The sequence below is a fragment of the Thermobia domestica genome, chromosome 4, assembly GCF_964235325.1.
Source record: "Thermobia domestica chromosome 4, izTheDome1.hap1.1, whole genome shotgun sequence".
In the NCBI taxonomy this organism is placed as follows: domain Eukaryota; kingdom Metazoa; phylum Arthropoda; class Insecta; order Zygentoma; family Lepismatidae; genus Thermobia; species Thermobia domestica.
This window is the reverse complement of record NC_137457.1, coordinates 308,881,800-308,908,766: the sequence shown is the minus strand read 5'-3', so window position 1 is coordinate 308,908,766 and position 26,967 is coordinate 308,881,800. Positions and strand designations below refer to the sequence as shown.

Below are 26,967 nucleotides of genomic sequence, written 5' to 3'. Positions count from 1 at the left end.
AGACGAAGATCTAAACACTTCGTGACAACATGACTGAACACGCAAGAATAGAATTTTTACCACAAGGGAATCTTCAAACTCATCCCACGATGCGATAAGTGCCTCAGCTGATATGAAGACTGTATTGAAAAATAACCTACATTTACTGTCTGTTGGCTGTATTGTTTGTATGAAATAATGTAAACACGTTTGACTCTACGCTTTGTAACCTTACTTTCTGATCACCCCCCGTATGTCCTTATGCAACACTGATGCTACATATTGGGCAGGATCTACTTTTAATGTGGGCTCCAAATCACCACCGGGTCTCAAACCCGACGGGTGTGCAGGCCAATATGCACGACCAGCCTTTACAGTATAATCTGTTCCCAATCACACTATCTTGTTTCTAAGATAGCTAGACTAAACAGAAAGGGTTCGTATAACCACTCTGACTAAGCAACCAGACCGCATACATTTTTGCCGATCCGACAGAAATTGAGAGAACTTAGCTGGAAAGTTTCAATTTATCCACCGTATAGCTCGGTCCTGGCACTGGCAGACTATATAATTTGTTTCGGTCTCTGCAGAAGTCCCTGAATAGTTCTAAGTTAGTTTCAGGAGAGGACTGTAAAAAAAACACGTGTCACAATTTTTTTGACCAGAAATGATAGCGTTTCTGTAGTGCGACAGGATTATGATGTTGCAGGAAAAATGGCAGAAGGTCATTGAACAGAATAGTGCATATGCAGTTTTGCAAAGTTATTATCAAAAAATATTCTCAATTTTGACTACATTTTAGTCAATCTGATACTACTACTACTACTACTACTACTACTACTACTACTACTACTGTAATAGTAGTAATACGCGTAGTAGTAGTAATACAGTACGTTTTGTTCATCATCTTCATAATGGTTATCATCATTCGCCTCCATAATGGTCATCAAGTCATGAAGTCATTCTACGTAGAGACGTGAGTAGAGAGATAAAAACTCTGCTAGTATTCAATTGCTTTTCATATAGTTTTATAACAATCATTCGGTTCATGCCCTTTGAAACTCTTTGGGTTGTATTCAATCCTTGTAGTCAAAAGTATATATAGAGCTGATCCAAATTTCTTAGAAAGTAATAATTTTTTTGCAATAGGCTAATAATAGTAGACCCCTAGTAAAACGCATGATCGGTGTTGCATGGGTTTTGTCCAGTTTGCGGATCGGCTAGAGGATTGAGATTTGATATTCAATTCAGTCTTCATTAGTATCATGACCTCAACCTTCAATGTTTTCTAACAATTTTTCTACATCGGCCGCAGTGGTTCAGTGGTAGTATACTCACCTGTGGTGCGCATCTGATGCGTCAGGCACTGGTTCGATCCAAGCTCTCTTTAACTGGGTTTTTGCTGGACGAACATCGTGTACGTGAGTTTTCTCCGGGTTCTCCTGTTTCCTCCCACTTTCTTCATTCCACCATTTCGTTCGTTATCATCAACACCTTCTCCCTTAACTTCGGATACCAATCGTATGACGTTAAACTAACAAAAATTTAACGTACGAAATCAACACTTCATATCTATGAAACCTATGTTTACGACTTGGAATATTACTAATGTTTCTCGTTTTCTGACAGTAGAGAAATATACATGATATGTTTGGTATATTTTACAGGAGTTGAAGTCAAGAAGGCAAGCAGAGTATCTTGAAGATCAGGTGAAGTTGCTGGAGAATACAATACAAAGACAGGAAGCTCAGATAGAAAAACTGGAAGAAGAGAAGATTCAGCTGGAGAAACAGTGGGAACAGCGGCAAATTGGATGGGAACAGAGAGAGGTAAGGTGAAATCTAGTATTGTATCTGATACTGATAAATAGAAACCGAATGTTTAGGCAGTAAAACATGGAAAGTAGGCACGCAAATAGATATTTATAATTCAAGAAATAGACAGTAAAACATGGATAATAGGCAAGCAAATACACACATATAATGCAAGAGATAGGCAGTAAAACTTGGAAATTAGGCAGGTAAATAGACACTTATAATTCAAGAAGTAGGCAGTAAAACACAAAGTAGGAAGGCAAAAAAGCACTTACAATTCAGAAATAAGCAGTGAAATTTAGGCAATAAAACATGGATATTAGGCAGGCAAATAGACACTTATAATTCAAGAAATGAGCAGTAAAACATGGAAATGAAACAGGTTAATAGACATAATTCAAGAAATGTGCGGTAAAACGGAAAGTAGGCAGGCAAATGAACAAATAGAAATAAGCAGTGCAATTTAGGCAGTAAAACATGAAAATGAGATAGGCAGTAATACATGGAAATTTGACAGACAAATTGACACTTATAATATAATAAAAAGTAAAATGTAGGCAATAAAACAGAGAAAATAGGCAAGCAAATGGCATTTTTAATTCAAAAAAATAAGCAGTAAAATTTTACTCGAAATATTGATCATAAATATTCAATGTAAGTTGAAATTACATTGTGAATAGTGTTCAGATGATCTAGAGACATCTGATTGTTGTTGAAAAAAAAAAAAAAAAAAAGATCCTTTAAAGCAAGAAGAATTATTTTTATTTTTTTCTCCGTGTACCGCTAATAAATAAGTTAATGACATCTCACCACTTCATGAAGAATTCCAAAGCTTTTCAGTTCTATATCAATAGTACAGGACTATATAGTTCAGATTCGGTGGTACAGGTTAGAGATAACGGAGAAGCATGCATGGGCCTCGTTCTAAGTGTGCCTAAGGGCCATCGAGAATTGTCCAAATTTAACGCAACAGGGTCTCTGGCAGATACTCGCAGAAATGATCTCTCAGTAGTCAGAGCAACGAGGAAAAGGTTAGATAGGTTCGGGATATGCTCACACGAACTCCTGACATTGAGCCTTCCGGCTTCTTTCAGCACAGTTGTATTAAGAAGCCTAATAACTGCGAAATTAAAACACCACTAATTTCACAGTAATTATGTGATATCTTCAAATAGATAAAAGATAATCGAAATGTGGAACAAAAGCGCGCTAGACAGTATTATTTTGCATGACTTACCGTCATCACGAGTCACCTAGTAGCTTTCCGTTCGCAGCCATTTAGAAACGCGAAAATAAATGCCGATTTTCTAAATGACTGGAAATCGAAAGCAGATAAGTGAGTCGTGGTAACGGTAATCTCATGTAAAATAATATTGTCTAGCGAGCTCTTGTTTTATTTTTCGATTAGATTTTATCTATTTGAAAAATCACATGATTACTGTAAAATTAGCGGTATTTTGATTTCGCCATGATGGAGCCTCTTAAGGAAAAGGTTTATTACACCAGATCACAAATACTGTATCACCTGGAGGATTGGCATTCCTTACCATCATACTACCAGTCTTCCTGGTTCATTAGTGGTTATTCCCAAATATTTACAGAACCTCGTGGACAAGGCTGGTTCCTATATAGAATTTTCGTTTTGCTTACAAATTGCTCCATTCTGAGGTCCCCATAAACAGTAGCATACTGTAATCGATTAACTATTAGAAAAAAATATAAACAATTTACAATAGGAATGTATTATCCACGCAATAATATTATAAATGCGTAAGTAGTCCCTTGCATTTGAACATTCTTGAAACTTTTGTTTTGCAGGTAGAACTTCAGAAGCAATTGTCTGAATATGAAACGGAACAACCAGTGTCTCCTATGGAACAACCAAAGAGGGAAACACCTGTTGTAGTGCAGACACCAGATCCGATGCTTCCTGTGTCAGAACAGCTCAAACAGGTTAGATACAACAGAACGTTATCATTGAGTTCCATCGATGTTTATAATGAACCAGAGATCTACATTTAATGATGTTTGATCTCAAGACTCTTTTATCTTCATTGTCAATAAATTATTTGAGGGGAAAATTGATTTGAGGTTAAAGGGTTATGTGTTTGAAGTTAAATGGTTATGTGTTTGTTTGAGGTTAAATGAGATTGCTATTTCTCTTTCGTATCCGAAAATGGTTTTTGTTTCCGATTTCTTCTGAAATCTTTCTGGTCTCCTTCTCTTGCTACTGTCACTACCGAAAGGGAGATGGCAGCTCAGTGAAGATCTCTCATCTCTAGCGTGAGGGGTCAGTGTTCGATCCTAGGCCTTGTGAATTTGTAATGGACAACTTCGTTCCCGTAACTTTTCTTGGGGTTCTCCCGTTTCCTCTCATGTTCTCATTCCATGAAATCTTTCATGATCATTCACTTTCATTAATCTTCCGTTCGGTTTTGCCTAAAGGACATAAGTGCCTTCAATCAGCATTACTCTAGCCTAAATAACATAAGTGACAATCATCCGTCTGCTTTTGCCTAAAGGACGTAAGTATCATCAATGAACATTACTCTAACCTAAATAGCATAAGTCTCAATCATCCGTCTGTTTTTGGGTAAAGGGCGTAAATATCATCAATCAACATTAAAGGGCGTAAGTATCATCAATCAGCATTACTCTAACCTAAATAGCATAAGTAACAATCATCCGTCTGTTTTTGCCTGAAGGGTGTAAGTATCATCAATCAACATTACTGTAGCCTAAAGAGCATAAGTGTCAATCATCCGTCTGCTTTTGCCTGAAGGGTGTAAGTATCATCAATCAACATTACTCTAGACTAAAGAGCATAAGTGTCAATCATCCGCCTGCTTTTGCCTAAAGGGTATAAGTATCATCAATCAACATTACTGTAGCCTAAAGAGCATAAGTGTCAATCATCCGTCTGCTTTTGCCTGAAGGGTGTAAGTATCATCAATCAACATTACTCTAGACTAAAGAGCATAAGTGTCAATCATCCGCCTGCTTTTGCCTAAAGGGTATAAGTATCATCAATCAACATTACTGTAGCCTAAAGAGCATAAGTGTCAATCATCCGTCTGCTTTTGCCTGAAGGGTGTAAGTATCATCAATCAACATTACTCTAGACTAAAGAGCATAAGTGTCAATCATCCGCCTGCTTTTGCCTAAAGGGTATAAGTATCATCAATCAACATTACTGTAGCCTAAAGAGCATAAGTGTCAATCATCCGTCTGCTTTTGCCTGAAGGGTGTAAGTATCATCAATCAACATTACTCTAGCCTAAAGAGCATAAGTGTCAATTATCCGTCTGCCTTTGCCTAAAGGACATAAGAATCATCAATTAACAATACGTGATATAACACGAAATTTTAAAAATACGTTTCCATTAGTTTAAAAACACCAGTTTTCCGCTAACAGAACGATAGAACGTAGCATAAACAGTGCATTTTGGGTGATTCGGACATGGCTATAAAACAACATGTTGCGCGGTAGCTATCACCATCGCAGCTGATTGGGAGTTCCGAAGTGATGATTGTTTGAAGTTTGTTGTAAATGCACTTACATATATATGACTTCCAACAAGCAATCCCAATTGTGAGTTTTGTTTAAATTTTTTTTATAAAGTATGGAGTGGTAATAAGTGACAAATGTACAACAATGATGGAGGAAAATGTGGAAACTTGTAACATGTTTATGTTTAATGCCTAAACTTGTGCCTATGTGTTTTCAGATAACAGCAAAACTTTCCTACTCGTAGTAAGTTTAGTTACTGGGTTTCCTTCGTTTTGATTTAAAAAATATAATTTTCTGTAAGTGAAATTTACACTGTCAAGTGATATATTCAGTTTATTTAGTTTGTAGGTAATTAATGGTTAATTTGTGTAGTGATCTATGAATAAAAGGAACAATTGTTGAAATGTCAGGGAATATTTTTTCCCCAAGAGCTACAAGACGCGAAACTTTATTTGGAAAATGCGACAAAATGCGAAATATGAAAAACAAAACGCGAAATTTTCAAATTCTTAGTGCGAAAAACTCATGTCCCTAATCATGTCATCATATGTAAAATTTTGTAGTTTCACGTCCCACGAAATGTTGTTAATAACCCGTTCGCGTTAGCCTCAAGGACATAAATGCGAGACGTTAAAGATCTGTGCACCAATTTCATTAACAGTTCATTTGCTCTAGCGTAAAAGACATGTCATTAATCATGGGTCAGCTTAAGCGTTAAAGGCCCAAGTCTCATTAATTATCGATCCACTTTAGTCTAAAGAGCATAAGGAGCATAAATGTCATTAACCATCCGTTTATTTTTGTCTAAGTGATATAAGTCATCCATCCATTTTAGGCTAAAGTACTAAATAGGGGACGTTAAATTAATGTTTACATTGTTGTTACTGCTGTTGTGGTGATTGGTAATAATAATAATAATAATAATAATAATAATACCACCGAACACAGTAGAAACAAGCAAAGGATTTATATTTGGTGTCTTCCCGTTCTGCCTAAAAGTCCTCCAGCGCTTTGTAGAAAATATTTTAAATGATCTTATCTTTAGGCAGAACAGGAATTCCCGTTCTGCCTTTCTTTCGAGACGGGGAATTCTCTGTAGGGAAAGATGTTTTCTAGGGATTTTTTCTTTAGTAATTGTATCAGATTCAGTAACAAGAATAACTGTCTCCCTGCAGGTATTAAAAAATAAATCACGTTCATCTCTATTAATGTAGATGTAAATAACGTTGCTAATAACAGGACTGTATCCTAGTTATTGTCCGAGAAGAACAAGTAGAATTCGCCTAAAATTTATGATGAAACTTGAATATATTAGTTTTTCTTCTTATGGAATTTGTTAGTATTACTAAACAGATTATTACGAGTGCAGGACAAAACTCAAAGAAAATTTTAACAAAACGGACAGAATCATAGGCGCATAATTCTGAGAAATTTCGATCAGTATTTCAGAATTAAAATAAATAAATATTTATACGTACAACACTCAAAATAAGACTGCTATATGCTACCTCATATATTAAAAAAAAAATCACAGTTCTTTTCGTTATTAAAAACACGCTAGGGTCAAGCATTTCGGTGCTACGTTTCTCTAAAAAAAAATCCCTCCCCGCATAAAATTCCCTGCCTCCAAAGATTAGGCAGAAACGGGAATTGTCGGTGAGGTGAGGTGATTTTAGTTTAGCGTCCCTTTTCAGCAGCGAGGCTATATGAGACGTGGACTTACTGATTAACGTGGAATCCGAACCACATGAGCTCCCACCGGGAATCGAACCCGGGTCCCCCACGCCAAAAAACGGGAATTCTCGTTCTGCCTAAAGATAAGATCATTGAAAATATTTTCTACAAAGTGCTGGAAGACCTTTAGGCAGAACGGAAATGACTCTTTTGTTTTAAGGTTATGAAAATAATCACCTCTTTATCTTTGGTTGACTTTATCCTCAAGCAATGTTGGTAGCTCTCGAGGCGTAAAGGAAATAATCCAACAGGTTATTTGCCTTAAATTAAAAAGTTCCATAAATTACCATCTTCCAGTAATACCTTTATTTTATTCAAGTAATACACTATAGGAAATTTGTATTAAATCTCAGAAAGGTTTGACAAAGTGTGGAATGCCGCTCAAATTCTCGAAAAAAATTAGAAAATGCGATTTATTATTATTACAGTTGGAACCAATAACTAAGGGCCCTCGTAACAAGAGAATCTTTTTCTGATTTTTAACACATCAATATAATAACACCAACAAAATATGAAAATAACTCAACAAGTTCAGCTGTTGACCTTGACACTTGCAATGGAAACCTATCACGAGCGTTGGGTTCCTCTTACTATATATTCATACGCAACGTTAAATAAATACATACAGGACTGATAGCGAGACACTTTTTTAACTAAAAGTTACTTTTTTTCAAGTTGGTCACTAAAAGTTACTTTTTTACAAATTTGTCACTAAAAGTTACTTTTTTGGGGAAGTAAAGTGACTTTTTCGTGTGATTTATGTTTTGCATTGGCAGTTTTCCAAGAAAAATATTATAAAAACAAATGGAAAAAGGCAGAAACTTGTTACTCATTACTCTTCTGAAAGCTTCAGTACTTGCTGCCACATGTGAAACAGTCAGCTTTATTGTCACTTCATCTTTTATTCTTTCTAAAGCACAGTGGATAGTTGGTGGATGCGTAAGCTCTCAAGGTGGGGTCGAGAACCCTTCTGTGTCTATTCATAATAGTCTTTTAGTTTTCTCTTGTAATAGTTAACGCTCCGCTCAACGTTATGTGTGTGTGTTTGTGTGATTCATCATGTTCGTCTTGTGTTATACTTCTTGTATGTTCTTCTTAATAGTAGGTGATGAATTTAAATATTTCATGGCTTTGAAAACTCTCAATGCTAAGTTAAATATAATGTCTGGGATGAAGAAATTCGGAAATAGGCCAGAACTGGTTCCACTTACTCAGAAGCTTCTTACATCTGGTAAGTCTGCTTACCGTAAGTACAAAGCATACTTAGAAAACCTAAGAAAGGAGGAAGCTCAAAAAAAAAAAAAAAAAGTAAAGAAGAAAAGACGAAACAAAGAGAGAGATGATGGAGAAATTGACAAAGGAAAAAAGGAGCATGATGAGATTTTAGTCACTTTTTCGTATGCTTTAGGTCACTTTTTCGTGTACTTTTGGTCACTTTTCAACTGTTTACAAGAAACCAGACCACTATGAGCCCTGTAAATAAAATAAAATAAACCGTCACAATTTGTAAAAGAACATTAATAACTGTTGGAATTCTGGAAAACGACAAGTTCCGTTATATTAAATTTAGCTTACTTCTAATATTAAAGATTCAGATATCAGATTATATGCAAACAGATTTAAGTTACAAATATCAAAATTATAGAAACATTTTACACTGGATATCATTTTTCATAAACTGACAATAAGTACCGTGTAAATGAAATGAAATGAAATGAAATATATCAGTTTAACGTCCCACGGTTATGCCTTTTAGGCTAAGGGAGACGATGATTAAAGCAAGTGAATGATGATGGAAGAATTGACAGAATAAAAAGTGGGAGGAAACGGGAGTACCCTCGAGGAAACCCATGGACACGGTGTTGTCCACCACAAACTTACTTGGCCGGGGATCGAATTAGAGACCCCACGCACCAGAGGTAAGCGCTCTACCACTCAGCTACCGTGCTCCCCCCCGCCCTACCTTGTAAATGTATGAGGTTTGTTAGATAAGTAATGAGACATATTCTTTTAATGATGAATTATATTGGTTTTACAAATCAAGGTTGTCCTTTCGGCAGCAGTCCTGAAAGCTTTCTGCTGGAATATCTTCCAGCTCGTCGGTTATGTTCTTCTGGATATTATCCAAAGTACAAAATGACACCCTTTCAACTAGTTTTGTGCAAGTGGAATAAAAAGAAGACACAGGGACTTGAAATCCGGCGAATAAAGAAGATGAGGGACCACTGAATGTTTTTTTCTACCAAAAATTCAATGATGGAGACTGCCTTGTAACAGTTCTCTGGAACTATCTTGGCACACACTTTTCTCATATCCAGATCATGTGTTAAAATTTAATGAACGGTAAACATGTTCAAATTTTTATGTACGTAGTCTGTGTATTATTTTCGTAATAAATTCTATTCTATTCTATTCTATTGTTTGTAATATATTCTATTCTAACATGCAGTTCAAACTTTTGTTTCTTTTCAGGCGCTAGAACTGGTCAGTGGTCATTTCCAGAAATTGATTCAATACGAGACTGAGATCAGCCAGTTGAAGGGAAAGGCAAATAATCTGAACGAACAACTGACGGAGAAAGAAAACCTCCTGCAAACGAAAAACCGAATCATTTCAGAACTTCAGATGGAGATCTCTTCAACAAAAGACAAATTCGCCAAAGATAAAGAAACCACTGGGGAACTGGAAGCAGTTTTGGTTTTAAAGGTTAGTTGGTTTGTATGGTATACATTTTTAGATTTCCAAACTATACCCGTAAATAAACATTAAAAAAAATCGAAAATATGAGAATATCCCGTGTAAAGACGCCCTTACAGATCGCAGTACAACAAAGAAAACTTAAAGAGGTTGATAATTTCAAGTATCTGGGAAGTATTTTGACGAGAGACACTACTGCACCAAAGAAATCAGGTCGAGAATTGCCATAGCCAAAGAAGCATTCAACAAGAAAAGGTCACTCTTAATAGCAGGCTTAATATTGGACTAAGGAGAAAGTTGATTAAGTGCTATATATGGAGTATTGGATTATGGTTCAGAGAATTGGATATTACGGAAGTTAGAGAAAAAATATTTAGAGAGCTTTGAAATGTGTTGGAGGAAGATGGAGAAGATAAAATGGACGGAGGGAGTAACAAACGAAAATGTTTTAAAACAGGTAGGAAAGAAGAGGAGGCTTTTAACCAGCATCCATCGTAGGAAGGCCAATGGGATTGGACACATCTTGCAAAGAAATTGTGTTCTTCATACCGCCATAGAAGGAAAGCAAGGAATAGAAAGAAGAACACAAGTGAACGATTATTTGAAAAATAGAAGAAAATATTGAGAGCTAAAAGAGGAGGCTAAAGATCGAGAAACCTGGAAGAAACATTTCCAGGCTCAAATCTAAAATAAAATTTTAAAAAAGAAAATAGAAAAACATTAGTCCCAGGACCTGCCAACAGGCAGAATACTTAATAATAATAATAATAATAATAATAATAATAATAATAATAATAATAATAATAATAATAATAATAATAATATGTAAGTATAGGAAGCGTATGGAATCCTTCATTATTAGAAGTACTAATACAACTTGATGGCTGTCGAAATCGTATTGGAAATACAAATAGAACTTCTAAATTATGAACAAACCTGCTAAAAATCACAGACTTAACTCTACAGTTCATTTATGCTAACACAGCCGGAGATTGGAGCCTGCGTTCACTCCACAAATCAAATGCTTTCAAATTAAGGCACCAGGACACGGGCGCGCACCCAGAAATTTATGTGGGGGGGTCCACAAGTAGTAGTCACTATATCTAGGTAGTATTTTACACTCGATAAAACGGTGAGTAATTTTAAAGTTCTGTTACCTATATTCTCAGCAAAAATAATAAAACTAAACTGTTTTTGTAAGAAAAAAAAGTTCAGATGTGATGTAAGATCAATTTTTTAACGTACATCAACCTTTCTCTTCTAGAGAACCATAGTTTTGTTAATAAAGTAAAAAATGACTGCCGAGTAACGATTTTTTATTATTATTATTTAGGGAAGGGGTCCGGACCCGGAGGACCACTCTCGTGGGTTCGCCCCTGCCAGGACATGTAAAATCTGTGCATATTTATGCAAGGAAATGGTTAACATTTCTGAAAAAGTTTTTGCAAGAGAATTTGAATTTAATGCTACCATTTTTTTTAAAGGATACAAAGGTACTTTTCAAGTACATGGACGGACATGTGCATAGAGCAATATTTTATCTGATCTATGCTTTGAAATCTATTAGAGGACATACACGCGGAAGAAGAATTACAAAAAAATATCCTTTCTGACGGTTTTGGGCACACCGTTTTTCTTAAAGCTTAGTGAAACCTTAGAATAATTCTTAGATACATCTCTTAAATACAGTCACTAGCGTGCACAGGACATTGGGAATGTGGGTGTCAGATCTAAAGTACCACCATATGGAATGTCGTCTTCCCCTTCCCCCTTTCCCCTAAGAAAAGATAGCGTCATTGCACCCGACGCTGCGTCGGCGATGCACGGCACACATGCAGACGGGAAATAATTTACACGTAATCTCTTCTCAGTTTGTAATAATTCTACATAAAAAAGTTTGTCTAATGGGGGTGCCAAGGCACCTATGGCACCCACGTTGCGCACGCCTATGAATACAGTGAACAGAATACTGAAGTATGAGAATCAAGAAAACTTACAGATTTAGTGAAAATTCACCATGTGGCTTAGGCATCATAATCCTTTTAACAAAAGTTTGGAGAACGTATTTCTTTGTCATTGATTTAGTCAAAATGAAACATGAAAAATTCTAGGAAAACTTCGACGCCAATACCAAGCTCTAAACCATTTGCACCTGATGATGATCTTTAGATCGTTTCTTGCAGCAGCTAATCATCGTGTCCCAACTATTGTGAGTGTAGAAAAGTAGAGGTAAATTGCTCCACTAACCTGCTGTGGATTCAAATGAGACACTATTTTGAACACGTATTACTCATGACACACAAATCCTAACAGACTGATGTTTGCACTGTTTCATACATTATGCTCTTTGTTATCCGATTACAGGTAGTATCAGCTGAGGAGACAGTCATAGGGAAATATGAAGCCGTCGAAAGCGGAAGTCAATCGGACTCGTGCTGAGGAATGCGGGATTCTCTGACGCTGAAGTCGTGAAGAACTTTCAAAAAGAAGGATTGGGTCGTGCAACTGTGTACAGAACATTAAAAAGGATCAAAGATGGGATTTCAATAATAATAATAATAATAATAATAATAATAAAAAAAAACAGAAGAGGCAGGAAAGAGAAAAATTATTATGACGAAACAAATCAAAGAGAAGATTGTGTCACTGATGGACGCGAGCGACGATGTACCATTCCAAGTGCTGCACGTGCATTAAAAGTGAAAAAATGAAATGAAATCTTTGAGTTTTATGTCCCACACTTATGTCGGTTAGGCTAAAGGAGACGGTGATTATGAGAAATGAATGAAATGGTGGAATGAAGGAAACGGGAGAATCCCGGGAAATCCCACGAGCACGGTGCTTGTCCACCACAAAGTCCACACGGCGCGAGCTGGGATCGAACCAGAGACCCCAAACACCGGAAGTGAACGCTCTACCACTGAGCCACCACGCCCCCTGCATTAGAAGTGAGTCGTGATGTTATGAGCAAGTGGCTACTGGAACTCGGGATCAAAAGGAAGACAAAAAAGGATGCTCCATATGCAGTTGAGAAACAAAGAAAAAAGTCATTCTGAACAGGGAGAGTTTGGTGCTTCTAATGATGATAAGGACGTAACAAAGGATGATGAAACATATATTGATGTGAATGGGTATGATTTTAGTGGAAACGTGTCGTACTTTGAATCAAGTGACATTCCTGTCCCTGAATCCGTAAAATTTAAGTTCAAAACTAAATTTCCACAGAAACTACTCATTTGAATGGCAATAAGAATGAAAGATCTTTCTCGGCCATATTTTCATAAGCAAGCAGTGGGTGCAATTAATCAAAATATATATTAAAATGAATGTATTCGAAAGAGACTTATCCCATCTACCAAAGAAAACTATTCAAATGGTGATTTCATCTTTTGACTTTATTTAGCTTCTTCTCACTATGCAATAGGGACGCAGCAGCTGCTAGACCGGGAGGGAGTGCAGTTTTTCGCAAAGAGCGCAATCCACCAAATGTGCCATAAATCCGTCTCATTGAGAAATTCTGGGCTCATTAGAAAGCAAAAATATTCCAGCCACCATATAAACCAGAAAATATATCATGTTTGGTAAAACGAGCCCGAAAAATAATATGTTAATTCAGTGCAAACTACTTCGAACAGCTGATGGGGAATGTAGGTGCAAAAGTCAGTCAGTGAGCTGCTAATCAGGGTGTTCTTTCTGTCGTTAACTGATTTTATATCGTTGTAGAATGTCTATTGTGTCATCAGTACAAAAACTGAGACTTTTCGTGTGCAAGTAAACAAAATATAAAAATTCAAAAATGTGTCTCATTTGAATCCACAGCAGGTTATGTGTGAACACTGTAATAGGCATTCCTGCGATAATTCTCCTGCCTTCGACTATGTTACCGACCTTGATGATGACAAATGTGAACATTGTAGCATTTCTTTTAACCAAAATTGACTGAGAGCTGAAGTAATTTTTATCAGTTAATATTTAACACGTTGACCGCCAGTATACATTTTGACCTTTCTCATCTGTGCGCCACGGGCAACAATCCGCCACTAATACTTTGTTTTAACTCCATAAATGTATAATTTTCTTTGTGTATGGTTTTTCATACACGCGGCGTTGATATTAAATTTTGACTTCTACGTCATATTTATGTAATAGCATACACACCTATAGAGCGAACGTGAAAAAGCCATATATATTTGTGTGTATATAAAACCATACACGAGGCACTGCATAAAGGTGCTGTGTGTATGGAAGTCTATACACATGGCAGCTAACGTGTTAAATATCGATTGTATAAAATGTTTATATTATATATTTAATAATATTGATAATACAACCGGTAGAGACAGTGGCGTAGGGAAGAGGACCGCCCGCCGTCAAAGGGTTTCGACAATGTACTTTGATATTTGTAAATTTTTCTCGGAACAAACAATACTATATATTCGGCATTATATGAGCACCACACTTTCGGAGGTTCTAAATGCCTCTCACGGTAAAAGGATGCTGCTTTCGACTCACATTAATTAAACATTTCTTGCTTAATTTTATGACTATTATCACTTTCTTGAGTTTGTCTGTGTATGATTATACCATCCTGTGTATGTATAGTTAATAGCACTGATCCATATTTGATTGTATATTATTCTAAATACTTGCGAACTCTGGTGTTTCAGGGTACAATACAAACTCTTCAAGATATCATAACACAGAAAGAAGATACGATATCAAGGCATCAGTTAATGTTGAAAAAGGAGCGTGATGAACACAGTAAAGCTGCATTTAAGTTCCAAGAAGAGATCCGACAACTCCAACTGAAGCTAACAAACCAACAAGATGCATTGAGCAGGTAATTGCACATATAAGGGCATTTGTCTTTCAAGAGCGAAAGGGGAATCCAGATCATGATTTACAGCCAAAAGCTGAAAATATAATTGTGTACTTACCAAATATATGTACATTCAACGACAAAAGTTATTTCCGTTTGGTAAAATTTATTTTGGGAATAACGGTAATATAGCTGGAACGTACAGAAAATTCTATTCTTTTTAATTTACTGAAACTACTCAAATTGTTCTTCCATTCTGAAGTTATTAACGAAGTTAATTTCATCAAACAGAACAAACTTTTGTCGCTGACTGTACAAGATGAATATCAAAATTACGCTATTTAAAACTAGAGTAATGTAGAAAAGAGCTCACGTTGCACTCGATGCCATTTAAGTCCTGTTAAAACCTCATACTATGCTATATTTCGGCTCACACTGGGGCCATGGACGCGAACACTCTACCGCAGACAATGAATCTTATACAGTACAAAATCTTTGAGTTTTGCCGGTTATGCCGGTTAGGCTAAAAGAGACGGCGATGATGAGTAATGAATGAAATGGTGGAATGAAGAAAGTGGGAGGAAACGGGAGAACCCCGAGAAAACCCACGCACACGGTGTTTGTCCACCACAAAGTTCACTTGGCGGGGGCTGGGATCGAACCCGGGACCCCAAGCACCAGAAGTGAACGCTCTACCACTGAGCCACCGCGGCCCCCTTATACAGTACAGTCCTTAGGTTGTCTAATTATGAATTTGACATGTGTGAACAGGTCACAACAGGCAATGTATGAATAGTGTAGCTGAACAGAGGAGTGTGTGGTGATCACTTAGTGCGATGTTACAGTTTGAGCAACGCCCAAAACATCAAGCTTATGTGCAAATTGGGGAAAATCTGATTCAGAGACTTTGCTAGCCTTAAAAAACAGTTTTAGCACCATGGGATGTTTGGCTGTCCCCAAAGTTGGAAATGAGCCTCAAAGGTGGGCTAAAAATGGGATCAAAACCAACGCTACGGAGGCTGAAGTTCGGGAGATACCAAAAGAAGACTTTCGTCAGCGTTTCCAGTAATAGCAGGAGTGATGGAGCACGTATGTGTGTTCCAAAGGTGCCTACTGTGAAGATAATTAAGTAACTGCACGCTTTTTTTTTTTTAATTTACAACTACAGCAATTTCCGGGAATATTTTGACTGCTCCTCGTATTCCAAAACCACTATAAATATTTAACATTTAAAGATTTGAACTATGTCCATTGACTTTAGGTGTGATGATCAGCACACAATTAAGACGTATTAAAGCAGATGATTGATAGATTGCCATAGGGCAGATAATATAGTGCTTGAAAGGAGATAAATAGATTTTTAAAAGAATATTATAAAACGTGGGTTTATTGTATATGTGTACATAATATATGACCGTTACTAAAATGATGAGAGGGAAATGAATAACATTTAAAGTAAATGAGGGTATGGAGAAGATAATAAATAATATTTTGATTTACACGGGGTTATATATTTTTGTTTTTACGCTAAGATTGCCATATGCATATTTTATTATAATAGTAAACAGTGGTTGCGTACTTATACTTGGCTGAAGTTTATGATTAGGCACAGTTAATTGATAGCTGAGTCTGCACACCACTAATGCTAAGTTGAACGTCACTGTAAACGATGTTGTGCGAATGCGTTGAGGTTGAGTTGTGATTGTAATGTGATGATTTTTGTAAGATTTTTAAAGTATATATAATTATTTTCCATACTTTCATTTTTTATTTTGGATTTGAGAAAATAGGATTGTTTATTTTCTCCTGTGAAAGTCTTCCGTGTTTACAATATTTGTTTTTAACTTTTACTATTTTTACCAGGATGTTTTTCGATACCATATTTAAAATATTTTACTTTTATTTGTTTACTGTTTGGTTTCCCCGAGAGATTAAGAAAATACTTCAGTTTTTAATATCACAAAAATAAAAGAATGTTTTAATCCTCGGCTCTAAAAAAAGTGTTTTCGTCATCTGTTCTTTTGGACAGTTATACAGTGACATTTCTGTATCGGAAAGACAGAATATCATTTTAATATCCATAAACAAGCTTTCTACACATAAAGCTGGATTTTTCTAAGAAAAAGATGTATACAGTGAAAGAAATTAATGAGAAGCGAAAGTATCTCATAACAGGACGAATTTTCTGTATCACAGGATCAAAAACTACAGAATGTCTGAGTAATTTCTTCCAATTTGTGGTAAGAATGTTCGTGTCCATGGCTCCAGCGCGGGCAGAAATATAGGATAGTATGAAGTTTTAGTAGGACTAAAATGACATCGGCGCGAGATGAGTTCTTTTCTAAATTAATTTATCCCTTTATCAATGGATAAAACGTTTATTCTTTCTTCAATTCAAGAAATAATAAAGCAGTCGAAACAATGGAAACATTCCTCTCGGCAAGTATCACCAGACCACTATATATCAATTATATACATACAGGATGATTCAGGAGAAATGTCACATAATTCGTGGGGTGATTCTACATATGAAATTAAACCGAAAAAGTCCTAAGAACATGCGTCCGATTTTCGATCGTTACGGAACTGGAACGGGTTGAAGACTACACACATCCATGAATGATTATGAAGAGAAGTGTGATTATTACTTACCGAAATGCTGCGTAGGCGCTATGGTGTCAGAATAAGGTGGACATATGACTAGTCCATGCTACTAATGGATGGTGGAGGTTGATCATGGTCTCTCTTGGCTTAAAGGGCATAATTGTGTTACGTTAACACTTAAACCGTATGCCTCGTCTGTGAGACGGGGAGATATTTTTGTTTCCATGGTGTAGCAAAAATAAAGGCGTTAGAAACCTCCCCTCCACAGTACCTTTGTGCCCTTTCATCCTGCTCCTCTGGGAATTTCCACGAGTCAGTACTAGCTCGACATCTTTGTTTAGTAGTTGAATTGTTGAGTGTTAGTCCATCTAACAGACGGAGCATACACGGACTGAAAGACTGCAACAATGTGAACGCATACCAAAGTATGAAGGATAAAGGGAGTAACATATCAGAATTTTTTTTAAACAGAACTATCATACGTGCTACTTAGTATATTTTTCATTACTTGTTTCAACTACAAGAATTTCTAGAGGTATTTTGCTATATTTTTGAAATACGAGGGGGGACCCAAAAGAAACCGGACTGAAAGAGCGCTGCCGTTTCTAGGTGTAGTAGAGAGTTCTCCTGCTAGGTGGGTCTAGTAGAGACCTTCCCAGATCAGTTGGCCAAGCGGTGTCTGCGTAGGAGGTTAACGTTTGATCGTATTTTTGTTTTTTGAACTGTTCTCGTTTGGCGCCTGCGAAATCGTTATGGCAGATTCAAAGGAAAAGGTGTGTGTTTGCTTCCTACTTGGAAAATCGGAAACGAAAACTTACGAAATGCTTCACTGGCTTTCAAAAAGGATACTATGAACCGCACACAATTTTTGATTGGTTTGGGCGCTTTAAGTGTGGTGAGATGAGTGTTGAAGATATGCTCATTCTGGGTGCCCTTCATCATTTCGAAACGACGAAAACATCGAACAAATCTGCTCCAAAATCAGCGAGGATCGTCGTTTCATGATCGATGATATTTCAAAACAGGCAGGAGTGAGTTGGAGCTCGTGTCAGCGTGAGGTTTTGTAAATGAGACATGTTACCGCTAAGTTTGTTTCTCGCCTGCACACAGGATCAAATCATTCATCTGAATTTGAGCCAGGACTTGAAAAATCAGATTGAAAGTGATCCAAACTTTTTGACCAACATGATGACATTTTCCGAGAATTAAATAAAATCTAAAAGGAAAATGTTTTGATGGTGTAGAGGCTGTAAAAAGAACTTCACAGAGCGCATTGGACGATATAAAAGTTCCAGAGGTGCTTCAAACAGTGGGAAAGAAGATGGGAGAAATGAATCGCATTTAATGGAGAGTACTTTGAAGGAGACTGAAAGAATTTTGCAAAAAAATGTAATAAATTATTTTTTAGAACGAAAGTCCGATTTCTTTTGGGTCCTCCCTCGTAAAAGTTGCATTGTAGTTGTGTATTGTATATGTTCTAGCGTAGATGTATATTGTAGTGTTGTATATATATATATATATATATATATATATATATATATATGTACGTCTGTGTAAGTGTAAAATATCTTGTTTTTAATGTGGTTAAGAAAAGTATAAACCATCCCAAATATGTTATTAAACTACATATATATCGGTGGCCGTCTGAGAGACGGGGCATACGGTTAAGAGTTGGAGAATAAGGCATACGGTTTAAGTGTAAAAACTTAAATGTTTCGTTTTATTTTGAGTTCTGGTCCAGGCATGCATTTTTTCGTTCTTTGTGCATCATTGAATCCGTGATATTTAAATATTTACCCGTATACATGTAATTTTGCTTTGATCGTCTGGATTGACATAATTGTACAAGAAATTAAGTTCTTATGTCTGTTTTAGGTTGAAGAACAGTATGAAGTATCCCTCTGTTGATATGGCACCAACAAGTACTCTTGTAAACCAGTATCTAACCCAGATTCATGAACTAGAAGATGAAGTCGCGCACTTAAATAGTAATTTGAATAAGTTATCGAGTCAATTGCAGTCTTGTCGTTTGGAAGCCGAACATGGGAGAGTTGCTGAAGAAAGACTGAAAGAAATGCAAGAACTACACCAAAGGTACGTATCTAATCATTACAGAGCGTTTTCTGAAATGCTTTGAATACATTTCTTTGATAGTAATTTTTAGGAACGAAACCAATAATATTAAAATTAAAGTTTAAAAAAATATGATAAAGTGAGAAGGTTATTATTCCTTTTGATCTTTTGTACAGTTGTGATCATTCTTCCGAAGACTTGGACATAACCCCACCCAAATTTACCATACTTCCTCCGAAAGTTACCATTCATTCCTGAAAACTTACCATTTTCCCCCAAATTTACCATACTTTTTCTCTTAGTGCTGTTTAATTGTACCATTTTCATTCAAAAATTATGTCCCACCAAATATTCTCTTTGGTGCAATCTGCGCCCTTAAAACTTTTCCTGTGGGTACGCCTGCTTTTGTATCATGTTATACGTTGTTCAAAATCTCATGTTGAACGTCAAATATTTGCTGCCAGTATTGTCAGGACTAGGGTTATTTATTTATTTATTTATTTATTGGACAAATTCCCAAATGCAGCATAACTTTGCCATTTTACACAGGGACATGCTAACAAAAGAAAGAAAAAAACAAGACAGCAATAACAACAACATAGAAAAAAGAGTGTAAAAGTAATTGCTATTTCTAACACTGGGTAGCTCGAAATGCGGGAAGGGACACGTAAGGATAGTTCCTGAAGTAATAGTTTCATCTTAAGTTTCCATTAACTATTTTATGTAGATACTTCAGGTCAGAGGTAATTCTGCGTACTTCAGGAGTCTAAATATTAAGATGTCGCAAGAGTTCCTTCTTAGATAATGATCGAAGTGCAGGAACACGAAAACGAACTATAGCGATGAAGAAATTGAGAACAGAATCAAGTCTGGAGAGATGTGTAGGTGCTGCCATGGCCCATATGGGAGAGCAGTATTCGATCTTGGGCGCTATTAAAGTTTTATAAAAAGTTGCTAATGAAGAAACAGTGCGTAGTTCGGTGAATCGATAAAGAAGTCCCAACATGCGCATTGAATTCTTTAGTATTGAGGAGATGTGGTCAGAGAATGTGAGTTCTGAATCAAAGATGACACCAAGATCATTGTGACTAGCAGAATGTGTGATAGGGGAATCGTTGATATGGTATGTGGAGGGAACTGGAGACTTTTTCAAAGTAATAGTAATACTGTCACATTTCTTACTGTTCAGTTTCAAGTGCCACATTTCACACCAGCTTATAAGGTAATTTATGTCTTCCTGTAGAGCAATTGTGTCATGGAGACACGATATTTCTCTGTATAACTTACAATCGTCAGCAAAAAGCAGAAGGCCACTAGGTTGAGCTGATAAGTGGGTGTAGAGATCATCCATATACAGGACAAACAGCAGAGGCCCAAGTACACTCCCCTGAGGCACCCCTGAGATCACGTTTTGGGGGTTAGAAGTCGCCCCTGAAAGAACAACTCTCTGTTTATGGTCCTTCAAGTAGCTTGTGATTAGAGAGAGAAATTTACCATGTACATTAAATCTATTGGAAAGCTTATGAAGAAGATGAATGTGACTAACAGAATCAAAGGCCTTCGAGAGATCAAAGTAGATAACATCTAATTGAGAATTGTTATTCATACATTTGACTGCACAGGACAGAAGAGTGTTTTACAGGATTGCTCCTTACTACGAGATCGTGTCCCTGCGTCGTAACAAATTTATGCTGGATACTGAATTGTCTCGTAATTTGTGGATTTGTGTTCTCATTTTTAAATTTAAAAGATGTAATTTCCAAGAAATTGACAGTTATCTCCATAGAAACGTCATACCAATTAGGAATACTCTAACGTTGCGAGAATAGCGCCACTAGCGGATACGCTAATAACTAAACACGACTTAACTTGATATGACTCTGATCTATGAATCGAAATTAGTTTTATTTGCATCAGGCTAGTGAGTCGTATAAGATTGTAATGTTATGAGGATCACGCTAGTGCACGACTTCACTATAATACAAAATTAAAATTGAATATAGGAAATTAAAACTGAAAATATTTACTGAAATGTGAATGTAATCATGTTGAAAAAGTATCCCGTATTTTTTTTCCCTAAAATATATGAATTCTAATCAAAACATAATAAGAAAAAATATTAGTGGACTTAGAGTGTATGATAATTAATTATATAGGAAATTACAGTATATATAGTTAAATTAAAGTTAAAAATATTTCCGGAAATGTAAATGCTTTAAAAAAAAGAAAAAAAAAACAGAATATTAGGTAACGTCATTAAGTATGGTGTATGCCTAACTCATGTGAAAGGCATGCAGTTTTCCGAGAGCCCGCTTCTACTATGTTTTCAGGGTGTCTATCGGTCACGAAAGTCATGAAAGTCATGAAAAAGTCACGAAATCAGAAAACGGTCATGAAAGTCAAGAAAAAGTCACGAAATTTAGCTTTTGGGTCACGATTTTTTTAATCTGTACGAATATAAATATAGACTGGAACATTCTATTTTATAAAACGTCAAAATTCACCACCAAAAATGTATGTGATCGGCTACTGACACTATCAAATTGCAAACAAAGCACGCTTCTATCTCGTGCATGAAAATTCGGCCTAATTCGCGCCCAAATTCGCTCTTGAGAATGTTACAAAATTGTACGGTTTGGTAAAGAAAAGGTCACGAAAAAGTCACGAAATTTCATTTTGGAATTTTAGTAGACACCCTGGTTTTTGATGAGCTTATCCGAACATGATATTAGTTGGGTGGAAATGGCGCATTCATTCACCATTCCTGGCCCAAATATTCTGTTAATGTTTTTCGCTGATTGCTGTACAGGATGTCCTAGTTTGAAGTTGTAAAGAAAAAATCATTCGCAGTTCTGTTCTCTGTGATGTGATTTTATACAACCGTGTTCAACAAAACACAGTCCAGTCTGTTTGCCCGATGTGTACTGGGTTTGTGATACTAGATCCGTGACGTTATTTCATCCCTGTGTTGTGTTGTTGAGGTAAGACATTTCATTTGCACAAATCTAATATAAATACGTGGATCGTTCAATATATAAGTTTCCCTAAACTGTAAAATATTTATTTTTTAAGATACATTTGTAAATTACACATACATGTGTAGGTGTGTCCTTCTTCACTTCTCCACATAATTCCTCCATTGAGATTCAGGCATTTGTCTCACCGCTCCACCAATTTGTCCAAACCCTTTGGAAAAAATCAGAACTTTGTCTATTTAGGACTTCCCTCACATTCCGTTTCATTTCTTCATCTGTTTCGAAACGTTCACGTTCCAATGCAGACTTTAACACTGGAAAAAAATGAAAGTAACTCGTCGCAAAATTGAGCCTGTATGGAGAGTGGGACAGCCGTTCGCAACCTAATTCTTCAATGTTGTGTCTTGTTTGCGTGTTGAGTGCGGGTGGGCATTATCATCAAGAAGACACCAGGTCGCTTATGTCAAATTGCATTTCCTGAAGAAGAGTTCAGGTTCCACATATTAAGCGACCTGGTCTCCTGTCAACTGGTGATGAAGAAGTGAAGCGGAATGTAAGGAAAGTTCTAGTCAATTGGTGGTGAAGAAGTGAAGCGGAATGTATGGAAAGTGCTAGTCAATTGGTGATGAAGAAGTGAAGCGGAATGTAAGGAAAGTTCTAGTCAATTGGTGGTGAAGAAGTGAAGCGGAATGTATGGAAAGTGCTAGTCAATTGGTGATGAAGAAGTGAAGCGGAATGTAAGGAAAGTGCTAGTCAATTGGTAATGAAGAAGTGAAGCGGAATGTAAGGAAAGTGCTAGTCAATTGGTGATGAAGAAGTGAAGCGGAATGTAAGGAAAGTGCTAGTCAATTGGTGATGAAGAAGTGAAGCGGAATGTAAGGAAAGTGCTAGTCAATTGGTAATAAAGAAGTGAAGCGGAATGTAAGGAAAGTGCTAGTCAATTGGTGATGAAGAAGTGAAGCGGAATGTAAGGAAAGTGCTAGTCAATTGGTGATGAAGTGAAGCGGAATGTAAGGAAAGTGCTAGTCAGTTGGTGATGAAGAAGTGAAGCGGAATGTAAGGAAAGTGCTAGTCAATTGGTGATGAAGTGAAGCAGAATGTAAGGAAAGTGCTAGTCAATTGGTGATGAAGAAGTGAAGCGGAATGTAAGGAAAGTGCTAGTCAGTTGGTGATGAAGAAGTGAAGCGGAATGTAAGGAAAGTGCTAGTCAATTGGTGATGAAGAAGTGAAGCGGAATGTAAGGAAAGTGCTAGTCAATTGGTAATAAAGAAGTGAAGCGGAATGTAAGGAAAGTGCTAGTCAATTGGTAATGAAGAAGTGAAGCGGAATGTAACGAAAGTGCTAGTCAATTGGTAATGAAGAAGTGAAGCGGAATGTAAGGAAAATGTTAGTCAATTGGTGATGAAGAAGTGAAGCGGAATGTAAGGAAAGTGCTAGTCAATTTGTGATGAACAAGTGAAGCGTAATATGGGGAGAGTGCTGAAGAGCCAGAACCCTAATTCTTTTTCAAAGGGTTTGGACAAATTGGTGAAACGTTGAGACAAATGCCTGAATCTCAATGGGGATTATGTGGAGAAGTGAGGAAGGATCCGCTTACACATGTGCATGTACTTTACAAATGTATATTAAAAAATAATTATTTTACAGCTTGGGGAAACTTAATATATTAACGACCCACGTATCTTTCCTTTGTTTTTATCTCCCAAAAATAAAAGTCTAAATGTGTCTCCGCTATAATGAAGTGATTAATATTCAATTCTAAATGCTCTAATTGTGTTTGAGTTCTGTACAGATTACAAACATTAATTGCTGTGAATGTTTGAAAATGAAATTGTGAATTTATGCTTCCCATTGTAAAATATTATTATTTGTAGGCTAGAGGAGCAGCATCAGTCGGACCAAGAGCTGATAGAAGGGCTCCGACAGGAGATAAATGATTTGAAGTCTGAGAATTGTAACCTCAAAGAAGGTTTGCGAGAAGAGCCATCCACTATCATCTCATTGGCGCCGGCAGGTTTAAAGAGGTTGGTACAGAAGATGAAAAAGGAATTAGATGAGAAAGAAAAGAAAGAAGCATCACTCATGGAGACAATCCATGAACTACAGGTAGATACCATTAATAGTATTTTACCTTGGGTTATTATTTTAACTCCTTAGTAATGACAATGAGTTATTTTCTTCGTTTTATACTTCTAAACTATGTTATGAATAAGCATAGCAAGTCCTACAGAACGTTATGTCTGTCGACACGTATACGAGGAAAAAAGGTAAAAGATAGCGAGCGTTTTTAGAATCGATTCACTTTCCCAAGGTAGATTCTATTTCCTCGTTCAAAGCTTCTGTTCAAACCGTAAGTAAGGAAAATCAACCATTTTCGATCTCAACGTTGATCGCTATAGCGTTAATTCATAGTGGGAATCCTTTTTTTAATTATTATTTATTTATTTAATTAATTTATTTATTTATTTTTCCTGTAGCTTGTATTTAGCCGTCAATAACCGTAAGACCCAGCGGGAACAAACTTTTCGATAGCGTAACCTTGCAATAATTTGCTGCATCACACTATGTTCTGTAGCAAAAATTGCTGCAATTGTATCCACAGTGATCCTCCTATCGTCTTTAATAACGATGTCAGATCTTTCCGCGTTGCGTTCCGTGAATGTAGTTCGTGGGTAGTTCCATCCCTATCATTCGTTCCGTTGCGTTCCTTCGGTAGTTCCATTCCAAAGTTGATCTTCAATGCTCATGTTTCTATCTTAAAAATGTTTTATCCATCTTCTAACACTGCTAGCACCGATGCACTCATTTCCATACGCAATCTGAACTCTGTTGTGAATTTCACCAGCAGAAATTTCTTCGTTAACAAGGAATTCAATCAGAGCACAATATGGAAACATTACTATCAGATACTGTATTTTGAAAGAGCTCCTTCGTGGCTGTATGTTCAGCGTTCGCGTTTTCGACTTGGGAAACCTGAGTTTAGTTTCCAATGGGAACTCATTTGGTATGGATGCTACACTAAACTGTGGATCTACGTCTCACATAGCATCGCTGCTGAACGGAACGTTAAACCCTAACTCGAACAACTCCATCTACAATATTTTGAAAAACATCTTGGACTCACGCAATCGAAGTTCACGTGATCGTCATACAATCTCGATGGGTTCAGTGAAGTCTGTAAATTGCGAAAATTTGGTTCGTTTCTGTATATTGATGGATTCTGATTTTTCTTTCTTTCTTTTTAAGCACACTACTTTCAGTGTGAATCTCATAATAATAACAACAGCAACTTAAATTATTTACCTCCTGGAGAATACGTTGAGGAAATGCGCTATTTCTCTTTGATCCACTATCGTTCAACAATCCTTAATTATTATACTTGTAGAGAGTCAATCAAAAACATACACAATTTAATAGATGGTTTCTGGATATTATTTTCAAAGTTGAATTATAATCAGAATACATAGTATAGTGTTTCCTCAACAGATGTCGGTACTCTCATGACTGTATCATATGACGTATGACGACGTATTGTAGTGAAACAAAGTAGCCGGTGCACACTTTGACATTCAAGGAAACAAAAATTCCATTTGAAAGTGTAATTTCAAGTTTGAAATTGTCGCTGAAGTTAAACGTCAGTGAAGGTGTGAGTTTGAAACACAACCTCCTACGCGCTTGACAAGTGCAGGACTTTGTGACAAGTTTAAGGCGCATGATACGATTTGTGATGTGCGCAAAGAAATGTCTGGAAGTCCTCGTACAGCTATAAGTCCCGCTTCTTCGGCTTTAGTTTTGGAAAAGTTTCCAACTACTTTGATCGCCTTCAGTAACTCTACACGTACGGGAAACGTGTATTCTGCTGGATATCAAACTTGTAATATACAATTACCGTAAGCCTAGCACTAAACACAATGGAGAGTTTTCTTTTGTTAAATTGTATATGCATTTTTTTTTACGGACTCTGTTCTTTTGTTTGTTTAAAGCAGCATTTTGCACTCCTTACAGGAAAAAATTGGACACCTGTTCCAACACATTCTTAAGACCTCCCCGTGACATCACGGCTAATAGACTCATCATGTGGTACGACCACGATTCTGTGGAGTACTTTCCGCACGTTCTAAAGAACTGCACATTTTATTTTCAGTCATTGATCGAGTAGCATAGTTGGCTCACAGATGTTAGCTTAAGTTAAATTATACACTGTTCTTACGTCATTTAATGGTTCTCTTCTTTTTATTTCAGACTCAGATGAATCAGATCGCAGAAGAAATGGCCGAAGAAATTGTGTCTAAAAGAATGCCAAATGCTTTAGTCGAAGATATACATTCGATGGAGAAGATTACCTCGCTCCAAAGGGAATTGCAAAGCACCAAAATGGAGAATTTGTCTTTGCACAAACAGCTGCGAAACAGTCGGAGAAGAGAGAAGAAACTGCTTGACGAGCTAAGTGTTCAGAAAGAAGACTTACTGAAGGCTTTGGATCGCGATCGAGTATTAAAAGAAGAGAATTTACGTTTAACAGAAGAGTTTAAGCGGTTAGATGCGAAAAGAGCACAAAAGAAATCTCAGTCTGAGATCTCATTAACAGCTGAGAAGGAGGAGCTGCAGTTGAAGGTCAAACAGCTGGAAGAGAAGATTGAACTGCTGAGCAAACAGTCGACCAGTATCGCCGAAGAGGATGCGAAAAAGCTTAAGGTATTAGTATCGTTTACTTACTTGCATGATCAGAATATAAATGGTATGCTTTCGATGTCTAGAACT

The 26,967-nt window shown here is 36.7% G+C and overlaps 1 protein-coding gene across 3 annotated transcripts in view; it reads left to right on the top strand.

Annotated features, from left to right (window-relative positions):
- Cep290 (Centrosomal protein 290kDa) overlaps window positions 1–26,967 on the top strand; it is a 242,003-nt gene that overhangs the window by 172,181 nt on the left and 42,855 nt on the right. For all 3 annotated transcript variants that reach the window (XM_081756433.1, XM_081756431.1, XM_081756432.1), the window contains 7 exons: window positions 1,647–1,808; window positions 3,612–3,746; window positions 9,511–9,744; window positions 14,403–14,575; window positions 19,034–19,252; window positions 24,081–24,312; window positions 26,449–26,901. In XM_081756433.1, the coding sequence (XP_081612559.1) occupies window positions 1,647–1,808; window positions 3,612–3,746; window positions 9,511–9,744; window positions 14,403–14,575; window positions 19,034–19,252; window positions 24,081–24,312; window positions 26,449–26,901 (1,608 nt within the window). The remainder of the gene's footprint in view (window positions 1–1,646; window positions 1,809–3,611; window positions 3,747–9,510; window positions 9,745–14,402; window positions 14,576–19,033; window positions 19,253–24,080; window positions 24,313–26,448; window positions 26,902–26,967) is intronic.